Source organism: Ursus arctos, unplaced genomic scaffold (genome assembly GCF_023065955.2).
Source record: "Ursus arctos isolate Adak ecotype North America unplaced genomic scaffold, UrsArc2.0 scaffold_20, whole genome shotgun sequence".
NCBI classification, from domain to species: domain Eukaryota; kingdom Metazoa; phylum Chordata; class Mammalia; order Carnivora; family Ursidae; genus Ursus; species Ursus arctos.
Window position 1 is genome coordinate 34747918 of NW_026622875.1, and position 12427 is coordinate 34760344.

Genomic DNA, 12427 nt, shown 5'->3' on the forward strand with positions numbered 1-12427 from the left:
CTCAGGGCAATTGCAGACACACAAGCTTTTACACTGCTGCACATGTGCACTGCAAGCCTCTGCGGCATCCCATCTACAGGCATCCATCTGCCAAAGAAATCCCCATGGCGGAGCACAAGGGCAAGAGGCAGGGGACATACACAAAGAGAGCTGAAAAAGTGGGATCAATATTCAACCCACCAAACTTCCTCTGTTCTCCTTGAGTTAATTTCATTTTTTCTCCTCTAAATTTTGAATTGGATATCTATTCATGACTCCATTTTTAAAAAATTTACAGTAAACTTTACTTTCATTGATACGTCACTTGACATAATTTCAAAGTAGGTCTGTGCTCTAGGATGAGCCAAAGAACAGAAATCTTAAATCTCATAAAGGATTTTTTTCACGTTGTTCTGAGCAGGGCATGGGGTTTCAGTGCCCCCAGTGTTGATCCCTAACATTTTACCCCTTGAGACTTTACCTATAGATACAGAAAGAAGAGATAACATCAACATACAAGAATCAAACCTTATGAGAGAACAACAATAAGCTCGTGGGTCATATACCACCCACCTCTTTAAGGATGTAATGATAATGACTGGGTTTTTTTTCTCCTGGAAAGTTAATATCATTTTGTTTGGTTTGGTTTGGTTTAAGTAAAATGTCAGAATATGTGAAAATGCTGCACCTATTTCTCTTAATACACTAAAAATAGTGGAAGTTTTAAATTCTTCATGAATCCAAGCTGGGACATGACTACTACTGACAGGGTCTAGTCAACACACTAATTCTAAGTTTGGCGACCATCAACAAACCGGTACCCGCGATTAAGGTCGCAGGCATAATCCATCCAGAGCGGTGGAATCTCATTCCCATAATACCAACTAAGGTTCCAGATATCATTAGGAAAACCCAAATGTTCCTCGGATCCTGAGGAAGCTGATAAGCACCCAGGCCTGCTAAGCCACTGAGAAGAATCCCGGCAGCCAGTGACGGGACACTACGTGCTTTTGCATAGCCAATGATCCCACCGGAAGCAACCAGTGCTGCATAGTCAAAGCCAATCCACTGTAAAGGCACTGGAGGGCCAGAGTCCTTCTGCATTGTTCTCTCTCACTCTGACCGGACAGAAACATACACCAGGCCTGCACTGAACCACCTTCCCCTAGGTCTGCACTGGTGACGAGGGTACGCAAGCCCCATGACTCCATTTTTTACTGAAGTATTTTAAGATGATGAATTTTCCTCTAAAGTCCATTTTAACTACATCCCATAAATTCGAAAGTGTTTTTATTACATTTTTTTCTCCAGACAATGCAATTTCATTTTTTATTTCCCCTTCAACTTAGATTTTAAGAAAATGTTATTACAAATTCCAGCTAAAAGGGCCTTTTGGTTGTCTAGTTTCATTACATGGTGATTAGAGAAGGTTCTACCTAAGATTCCTATTTATTTTTAATTCAGAATAGATTAAGGATTTTCTGGTGGCCCAATAGATGGCCAGTTTTTCTAAATATTCCAAGGCTTATTCAAAATTAATAAAGTACAGAAATACCTTATCAATTAGCTCTACCTTATTATTTATGTTATTTCAATATTCAATATACTTATTTTCATCCACTTGATCTGACATGGACCAAGACAGGTGAATTCATGTCTCCCACTAGTGTTCTTATGTCTGTTTCCTGCTTTTATCACTTGTAATTAATGCTTTATGAATGTTTGGTGCACAGATATTCATAACTGTAATATGTCCATTGTGAGTTACACACTTCTGCACAATTAGGTTTTTTTTCTTAATATTCTGTTTGGCTGGAGTCCCTGGCTTATTTTTATTTGGGTTTTCTGGTCTGCCCTTTTTAATTCTTTTATTCTCAGCCTTACTGAAATACCTTGTTTTAGATGAGTCTGTGCCATAGAATTAGGTTGCATAATCCATCCTGGAGAGTCATTTATTTTAAAAACTAAGTTAAAGGGCCCCTGTGTGGCTCAGTTGGTTAAGCGTCAGACACTTGATTTTAGGTCAGGTCCTGATGTCAGGGTTATGAGATCAAGCCCCATGTCGGGCTCTGCACTCAGCTCAGAGTCTACTTGAGATCCTCTCCCTCTTACCCTCTCTCTGCTTGTGCGCGCTCTCTCTCTCTCTCTCAAATAAATCTTTAAAAAAACACTAATTTAAGCCTTAAAAAAACAAAGTTAAGTCTTTAAAAAAATAAAATAAAGTTAGAGGCGCCTGGGTGGCTCAGTCGTTAAGCGTCTGCCTTCAGCTCAGGTCATGATCCCGGGGTCTTGGGATTGAGCCCCACATCAGGCTCCCTGCTCAGCGGGAAGCCTGCTTCTCCCTCTCCCATTCCCCCTGCTTGTGTTCCCTCTCTTGCTGTGTCTCTATCAGATAAATAAAACCTTTAAAAAATAAAATAAAATAAAGTTAAACAAGCTAAGATAAGCCTTTTAACGGGTGACTTAATGATATAAAAGTTATGTTTCGTCTTTGTTTCATCATATTATTGTATTGCATTTTCTGTGTTCTTTTAAAGATATTTTTTCATTATAAATTCTGTTTTCTTTGCTTTTTGTGTGTTGTCTGCTATTCAAGTTATCTATTTTTTCCTTTAGTTGTTACATTTATAATAATAATGTTATATTAGACCCTTAGTAATGTACTTCTTTTAACTACATCTCTAAGTTCTGTACTACAAGTAATGATTAAAAATTAGGATATTTCTTCTTCCTTTTCCCCTCTTCCCTTGTCTCTCTCATCTGACTTTAGTTACTAATAGTGTTTATTTTTAATAAATTAAATGAGACAATAAATTTAATTTCTGACCTCCTTTCCCCCTTGCCTATCCAATTTTTGTTAGTTATATCATTTCTACATAGTAAAGACATATAACATTCATATTTCGTTCTGACATCTCAACCCCCGTATTTTTTTCTTACAGGCAAGTACATTCAATATTTATTCCCAGTCCCTTTGTCACAATTTACCTAGTTACTTAGTTGGCCAAAATTCAATGTCTAATAATTCCTTCTAGTATTCTCTGAGCTCTTGCATGTTCAAAGCTATTCACAGAATAGACTTTATATTTTAAACAAAATGTGGTTGGTTAAACAATCTTTGGCTTACACTCTTTACTTAGGTATCTTGTTGCACTCCAGGCTTCTTGTATTGAAATGCTGCTCAGAAGATATATGAGGCTAGTATTTTGTTCTTCTAGGAATTTTTGTTTTGTTCCTGGATGCTGTTGCAGTGGTGGCTTCTTCCTTCTTCATTTTTAGAGTCCAAGTACACATCTCAGAGTTGACCATCCTGAATCCACTTTCGCGGTTTACTGGTATCCATTTAAAATCTTAAACTTTACTTAAGCCCTGTGACCCTAGAAAACAGCAATGTTGAAAGAAAATCCCCCCACTCTTGTGTTCTAGGAAACTGCTTATTGCAAAGAACCACATTCCATGCATGATTTAGATAAGATGCATAGATTCCTCCTTATCTACCTGTGACAGGGCAACACAGACCTCCAAAATTCCCATTCTTTGCCTCATAAATGATTAGTTGAACTGTTTTGTCCTCACTGATCACTGATGAACAAAATACCTGCTAACTAAACTCTGGCTAACTTTCTCTCCTTCTCCCACGTAGTATCTGAACTTTGACCCATCATTTGCCTAAATCAGCATACAATCCCTCTTTAAAGGAGTGCAAGACAGTAGACTGACCTCGAGGTAAAACACCCTTTGATTTATTGTCTGATCATAGATATTTCTGCTCCTTCACAGGGAAACTTAAGTCTTGTCTTCATCCTAGGTGCTACTTGTGAAAATGTGCAAAGTTCTTATTTACATTCAAATCCTCAAATTCCCTGGTTTTTGATTTTGTCCCCTTGGATTAAACACAGAGGGGATGAAGCATGGAGATGGCATAGTGAAGAACCCAGGGTCCCTTTGCTGGGGTCCATCTTTATCCAATAATTTCCTTGTGTACTGTCCACTTGTTCTCTGCCATTCTCCCATTTCATGACATTTTTATCTTCCCTCAATGGTAAGAACAACTGAATCTGATTGATCTCTTAATCTTTTATCTCAAACCTAAAACAAGACTTTTGAGAATCAAAACTTTTGTCTTTCTCTATCTTTACTGTATCATCCTCCTTTTGAACTAATCGGTACCGATAAGGAGTCACCAATGCCTACACGTGAAGTAAGGAAGTAGGAAGCAGAAATGACAGGAAAAAACAGAATAGTGTCCTATGTGGCTGTGAGTTGGGAACTGTTTTCATTTACATAATAGAAGTGCCTTGAGTCATCTACAGTCTCATCAATCCCTATTCCTCCGGGTAATACAAATCTTGAGACATCTGGGTGAGTCTAGTGGGAGGGTGTCTCCCAGCAACATCCTCGAACATCTCAAGTCCCAAGTTTTACAGGCAGTAAGGTGTGAGGTGAACCTATCCCAGATCCCTTTGTTACCATCTTCTACTGAAAACATCTGGCCAGATAATAACCAATTATTTTCTTCTCACCATCTTTTTTTTTTCCTTCAGATCCCTAAGATACAGCTTACTGGACACTCTGTTTTCTGTTAATAGCTCATTTTCAACCCAGAATTGCATACATAATTCTCTTCCTTTTAAAATAGAAAATGTATGGTGACTAATATAACAAAATAAAAATTATATTAAATAAATAAATAAATAAAATAGAAAATGTTTTTGCCTCTCCAAGTCTCTGTCTTCATCTATAAAATGGGGATGATTATATTTCCTTTATAGATGTCATACATATGACCCTATAATGAGAACATGGTGAGACTGAAGATTTGATCCCATTGTGAAAATCAGAAATGACTGTACCAATATCAGTTATAATTGTTTATAACATACAGTAATTCCCGTGATTATAGAAATGTTTGCAAACAGGTCTGAGGAAACCCCTAAAAATACAAAGAAAAACACTGGGAATGGTAGTTTTCCCAAAGCCCCGCTGATGCTGCCCTTCCTTCCCTGGGGCTGTGTGCACCATATTCCAGAATTCTGTCTCAAACAGGTACTCAAGGAGCCTCACTTTACAACTCAATTATCATTACAATAATATGATCAAGCTCAGCTGGCTGAAGTCCCTAGGGCGGTGACGTCTGTATCCAGCAAGGCAAAACTATCAAATGACTTGTAGTTCAATGAGCAGCAGAGGTAAGGTTAGCACCTGTACTGTGTTATATCTGCTGTTTGAATGGGGTGCCCCCTTAAGTCTAATGAGGAATTCCCACCCTCCTCGGAGAGGGCCAGCTTCTTCTTGAACTGGCTCTTATTTTTGCATCCAATCTTCGGAAAGAATGATTGGAGGGTGGAGGGTTTGTTTTGTTACGACTTCTGTAAGTTTATTTTCAGCAGAAGCTGAGGAAAGGGGAAGGGAAGCCTGGAAACCAGCATAGGGTTTCTTTCTGATCCTGGGCAAGTGGGCTTCCTGATACCTCCATGGCTGTTTGATGTCCATCACTGTGGCGGATCACTGACTCATTTGGCCCAACTGGCTGACAGAGCCATCTGTTGTCAGGGAACCCAATTCAGGACTGTCTAGTCGGGCAGCAAAACAAAACACACCTCTAAATCAAAGGACAGAAGGAGAGCTGCAGTTATCTGCTGATTTTTTTTTTTTAAATAAGGTTTTTCCTGCAAGCAGGTGGAAGCATGTACCTTACAGGGCTTTTGTGATTGGCTCTCAGCCAGTCTTATGCATTTTTCACAGCTGGCATCAAGATAAGCTAATTTTTTTACTAAATTGACCCCTATTACTTTCATTTTCAGAGCTTGCAACCAATTGATGGGATACAATTTAATACAATGCAATTAATGTTACAGTGTCCTCTGTAACAAAGCATCAAAAGAGAGAGAGAGAGAGACAAAATCTTTAAGTGCCCACCAGTGGGGGTAGGGGAATGGAAATTGGAAATATAGAAGACAACATGACCCTAAGAAAAAAGAGAGCTCTAAGAACATAAAAAGAATTTCTGCTGCCTTTGCTGAAAAAGGGATTGTGAAAAATAAGACAATAAAGGATCAATAATTACTACACTAAGATGCTTCTTAAAATTCAAGAAATCTTTCCAAAGGAGGTAACATAGAAGTTGGGCCATGAGAAGTGCGGGAAGGAGGACACCAAGCTGGCTGGGAATGGGAAGGCTATTCCAAGCCCAGGGGGACATCTGAGCAGGTGCAGAGGGCTGTGAAGAAGCCCGCCTGGCCCCAGGGTCTGACGCCTGCCTTCACCACCCTGGCAGTTCCGCAACACCACCCTACTATGTAACATCTTCATTCACTCCTTTAGTTTTATACCAATTTGGACCCACATATTCCTATCTTATTCAATGGATTATAATCCTTTTCTAGCATTATTTTTATTGATACTCCAATCGTTCCAGATTGTGGACACCAGTAACCCCATCAGTCTGGTTTTGGTGTCCTCTTGTCAGGTCTCCAACGTTCTTTGAGTAGTTTCTGACTTTCTTGAACAACTCATTTTGCATTTTATTAGCTTAAGCACTGGAATTCATCTTTCCTCTTGGGAGCCCTGGTCCTTTTTAGTGGAGAATGATATTTAGGAGCCAATATCCTAGTCCGAGTCGTGGTCATTGCTACTAGTTTTTCATTGCTTTCAACCTCTCTCAGTGTTCAGAGCTAGGAAAAACAATAAAAACTACACACACACACACACACACACACACATTTATTTCTGTATCTACCTATTTACATATTAAAAACAATGAATTTACCTGGCGATTCTAATTTGACTTCAACACTCCTGTGTTCATTCTAGCTGTCTCTCTCCCATAACTATAATTGCAACAGAGGAAAATCTGGCACCCGTTATCATCAATATACTTATTTGCTCAGAGAACACACAATTATTTCAGAATTGTTTGTCCATACCACAATGAAAATCATTCCTACTAGAGTTCAGTATTCCTTTTTTTTTAGAGTAAAATTTAAAATCAGTAAAATATGCACATATTAATGGTATAATTCAATAAATTTTGATAAATGCCTGCATCCATGTAACTCACACGGCTATTAAGATATAGGAAATTTTGGGCGCCTGGGTGGCTCAGTCAGTGAAGCATCTGCCTTCAGCTCAGGTCATGATCTCAGGGTCCTGGAATCAAGCCCCACATCAGGTTCCCTGCTCAGCAGGGAGCCTGCTTTCCCCTCTTCCTCTGCCACTCCCCCTGCTTGTGCTCTTTCTCTCTGTCAAATAAATAAATAGTATCCTAAAAAAAAAAAAAAGACAATAGGAAGTTTCGCCATTGTAGAAAGGTCTCTGGACTCTTCCAGGGATATCCCTTGCCCTAGTAGGTTAAGGTTTTCTGTTCTAGAAATTCATACATATGAAATCATATAATGTTCATTCTCTTGTGTCTGGCTTTATTTGTTCCATATGAAGATTTATCCATGTTGTTGTAGGAGTCAGTAGTTACTTTCATTTTTATGGCTTAATATTGTTTCATTATATGAATATATCAAAATTATTTATCTACTCTTTGATAGGCACTTGGGTTGTTTCTAATTCTGAATATGAATAAAGCTCCTATGAATATTTATCACAAAGTCTTATGTGGACACATATTCTCATTTCTCTTGGATAAACTCCTAGGAGTGAAATTATTAGATCCTAGGGAAGATATATGTTCAATCTGAAAAAAAAAACAACGAACAGCCTTCTAAATTGATTGTACTATATTACACTCATCAACGTGTGAGAATTCCAGTTGCTCCATATCCTTGACAACATTTAGTATTGTTCTTTTTAAATCTAACCATTCTACTAAACATGGAGCGGTACCTCTTTGTGATTTCGTTGCATTTTCCTGCTGAGTAACGATGTTGAATCCTTTTTACATTTATTTATTGGCCACATATATTTCTTCCTCTGTGAAGTCCCTGCTCAGGTCTTTCTTCATTGAATTGTTTATCTTTTCATTATTTAATTGTTGGATATAAGTTCTTTGTTGTTTGCCAAAAATATGTTTTTGCAAATGATTTTTCTCAGCCTACTCTCATTTTATGAAGGTATTTTCTTAAGCTTTCTTTTAAAAGCTTTATAAGTTTAGATTTTAAAATTAGGTCTGTGATCAACCTCAAGTGACCACAGAGCATGATGTAGAGGTTAAAGTTCATTTATTTCCATGTGGATATCGAGTTGCTCAAGCACCATTTATTGAAATCCTTCAGTGCTGTTATGAAAAATCAATTGTGCACGTGTGGGTGTATTTCTAATTCTCTGTTCTGTTTTATTTAACTATATTTTCACAAAGACCACATTGTCTTTATATATAACTTCATAATAAGTAAGCTTTTTTTAAAAGATTTTATTTATTTATCTCACAGAGAGAGAGAGAGAGAGACTGAGAGAACACAATCAGGGGGAGAGACAGAGCGAGAGGGAGAAGCAGGCTCCCCGCTGAGTAGGAAGCCCAATATGGGGCTCAATCCCAGGACCCTGAGATCATGACCTGAGCTGAAGGCAGATGCTTAACTGACTGAGATACCCAGGTGCCCCTTATAATAAGTAAGTCTTGAAGTCAGGGAGGCCCTCCTATATTATATTATTTTCCCTTTTCAAGACTGTTTTGACTATTCTAGGTTATTTGCACTTCCATATATATTTTAGAGTAGCTTATCAATTTGTAAAATAAAAAACTTTTTGGAATTGTGATTTGGCTTGTATTGAACCTATACAACAATTTGGGGGAGAACTGGTATCTTGACAACTTTACCTTTTATCAATCAACATGGTATACAATAGTTTCTTTAAATTCTCTCATTAATATGTTGTGGATTCAGTTTACAAGTGGTTTTTTTTAATGTATTGCTAAATTTACCCTTAAGTATTTTATGGTTTTGATGCTATTTTAAATGCAACTTTTACATTTTTACTTTCCAAATCTTTGCTCTTAGTATGTTAACTTTGCATACTGTGACCTTGCTAAATTCACTACTAGGTCTAGTAAATGCTTTGTATATTATTAAGGATAACAGTTGTCTACTCAATCATGTCATCTGCAAGTATTGGCAGTTTTAATTCTTCCTTTCTAATCTCCATGTCTGTTCCTTGCCTATTACACTTTCTTAAACTTCTACTAGAAGCGGTGATCCTAGCCTTTATCATTTTCCTAAAGAGAAAGCAACATCTCTTAGATGAGAAAAATGTGGAACTCCTCCTAAATATTCCAGCAATCCTTGTACAGAGTTCATGCTAGTTGTCTCCATACTGTTCTAATATTAGTATATATGTTGCCTTTAATGCAATTCCTATCAAAATACTGCCAGCGTCTTTCACAGAGCTAGAACAATCAATCCTAAAATTTGTATGGAATCACAAAAGACCCAAAGAGCCCAAGCAATTCCAAAAAAGAAAAACAAAACTGGAGGTCTTACAATTCCTGATTTCAGGCTATATTACAAAGCTGTAATCATCGAGACAGTGTGGTACAGACACATAGATCAGTGTAACAGAATACAGAGCCCAGAAATGGACTCACAACTGTATGGTCAACTAATCTTCAACAAAGCAGGAAAGAATATCTGATGGAAAAAAGACAGTCTCTCAACAAATGGCGCTGAAAACTGGACAGCAACATGAGAAGAATGAAACTAGACCGCTTTCTTACACCATACACAAAAATTAATTCAAAATGGATGAAAGACCTAAATGTGAGACAGGAAACCATTGAAATCCTAAAGAAGAACACAGGCAGAAAACTCCTTGACCTTGGCCATAGCAACTTCTTATTAGACACGTCACTGGAGGCAAGGGAAACAAAAGCAAAAATGAACTATTGGGACTTCATTAAGATAAAAACTTTCTGCACAGCAAAGGAAACAATCAACAAAACTAAAGGGCAGCCCGGGATGGGAAAGATATTTGCAAACGATGTATCTGGTAAAGGGTTAGTATCCAAAATGTATAAAGAACTTACCAAACTCAACACCCAAAAACCAAATAATCCGGTTAAGAAATGGGCAGAAGACATGAATAAACACTTTTCCAAAGAAGACAACCTGATGGCCAACAGGCACATGAAAAAATGCCCCACACCACTCTTCATCAGGGAAATACAAATCAAAACCATGATGAGATACTACCTCACACCTGTCAGAATGGCTAAAATTAACAATACAAGAAACAACAGGTGTTGGCGAGGATGTGGAAAAAGGGGAACCCTCTTGCACTGTTGGTGGGAATGCAAACTGGTGCAGCCATTCTGGAGAACAGTTTGGAGGTTCCTCATAAAGTTAAAAATAGAACTACTCTACAATCCAGCAATTGTACTACTAGGTATTTATCCAAAGGATACAAAAATACAGATTTGAAGGGATACGTGCACCCCAATGTTTATAGCAGGATTATCAACAATAGCCAAACTATGGAGAGAGTCCAAATGTCCACTGACTGATGAATGGACAAAGAAGAATTGGTATACATATATAATGGAATATTACTCAGCCATCAAAAAGAATGAAGTCTTGTCATTTGCAATGATGTGGATGGAACTAGAAGGTATTATGTTAAGTGAAATAAGTCAGTCAGAGAAAGATAAATACCATATGATCTCACCCATATGTGGAATTTAAGAAAGAAAACAGATGAACACACGGGAAGGGGGGAAAGAGAAAGAGAGAGGGAAACAAGCCATAAATGACTCGTAACGATAGAGAACAAACTGAGGGTTGATGGGGGGAAGTGGGTGGGGGATGGGCTGGATGGGTGATGGAGATTAAAGAGGACACTTGTGATAAGCACTGGGTGTTGTATGTAAGTGACGAATTACTGTATGCTACTCCAAAAACCAATATGGCACTGCATGTTAACTAATAATTTAAATTTAAAAAAAATTAATATATGTGTTGCCAAAACAAGCATATATTTCCTCTGTAAGTCTGTGACTTTCTTGAGGTTAGAACTTATGATAGAGGCATTATTTTAATTCAGGTACCTAGCATAATGCCTCAAACATGTAAGAATTTCAAAAAACATTCAAAAAGGATTAATTAAAAAGAAAGAAGATTGTTTTTAAGAGATAACTCTAATAAGAACATAGGCCCTTATTTTCCAGAGCATTTTCCATCCAACACTAGTTCTGAGAGATGACACCGCTTGTCAATTAAAAAAAAAAAAATCACAAATACATCTGGGGATTTTTGTTTATGTAATAGAGTAGACAATTTATACCTACATCTCATTTGTATAAAATTTTATATTTCTGTGTAACTAAGTTCCCTTATAATCCCCTTTTCTAACAATGGGTAGAAAGTAATAATGTGAACTTTCCAGGTACAGGTAACTCAATCTTTTCCAGTTCGAGATCTTCTCATTTAGGTAAATATTCACTCAATTTAAAGTTTAAACTCTCCTTCAAGCAATTTTTCACCTTCAGATGATCTTGCACAATTTTCTTTCCAAAACAATGTCCAGAATTAGGGTAAAATTCTGGGCTTTCTCTTGTTGAATTCTGGTTGAGGTGTAGCTTGTCTCATCAAACTTTGGGCAGTGGTCTTCTTCTAACTACGTCTACTCTTAAGTATAACTTATTGCCTGTTTTCTCAGCAAAATCAAGTCTTGAGAGCCTCATCTCATCCTCACTTCTAGATATTATGTGTCTCTTTGGTTTCTTTTCTTTTCTTTTTTTTTTTTTTTGGTGGTGAGTTTTATTTTTTTATTTTTATTTTTTTATTAATAATAATTTTTTATTATGTTATGTTAGTCACCATACAGCACATCCTTAGTTTTTGATATAGTGTTCCATCGATTAGCACTCTAAATCCTCTGCTTTTCAGCCACAACAACTTTCTGCTTTACTGTTTTTCATATGGGATCGCCTTGCCATTTACTACGGTGAGCCATAGCAGGTCCTGTCTTATTTCTCAACTATTTTCATTTGTCTCGATGGGAGCATGGAAGAAATTTTTAATTCCTTCCATGCCAAATATCTGTCAAGGGAAGTTTAATTGGCAAACTTCCCGTCTGTTTTCTGCCTAAATACGTGTACAGTCTTTTCTATTCCACTGTGACCGTCCCATATTGGCACACCAGGATCTTGCAAGTCAGTGTCCTTTCAAAGTTAGAGTTGGTAAAGGGAATGCACACGCCATAGGGTTTCAACTTCCATTTTAACTTGCCTGGGGTTTTTATCTCCCATCTCTGGCATCCCTTGGATGAAGACCCATGGAAGTAGAGGCACTGTGTCTCTGACGGATCAAGGCTGCTTCTTTATCCCCTACCTATACCTCCCAAATATCTCCTCTTCCCCTCATGAATGTCATGCTCCTTTCTCGGCCTGGAAGGCATTCTTCATACACTACTGTTTTCTGATTAACCTCTCAACTTTTTTTTTTTTTTTTGGTAAAATTTACTGATCTATGATTCCATGAAGCCTAGATTTTGAAAGGTAAAA

The 12427-nt window shown here is 37.5% G+C and overlaps 1 protein-coding gene and 1 non-coding gene across 2 annotated transcripts; both read right to left on the reverse strand.

The window, feature by feature from the left end:
* Positions 1–738: 738 nt before the first annotated feature.
* Positions 739–1083, reverse strand: LOC113253665 (transmembrane protein 14C-like). The gene has a single exon (XM_044383550.1). It carries the CDS (start codon positions 1081–1083, stop codon positions 739–741), a length of 345 nt encoding a protein of 114 aa, XP_044239485.1.
* Positions 1084–9175: 8092 nt separating this feature from the next.
* LOC113254190 (U6 spliceosomal RNA) lies at positions 9176–9279 on the reverse strand. The gene has a single exon (XR_003315711.1). It is a non-coding gene; the product is annotated as a U6 spliceosomal RNA (small nuclear RNA).
* Positions 9280–12427: the final 3148 nt, after the last annotated feature.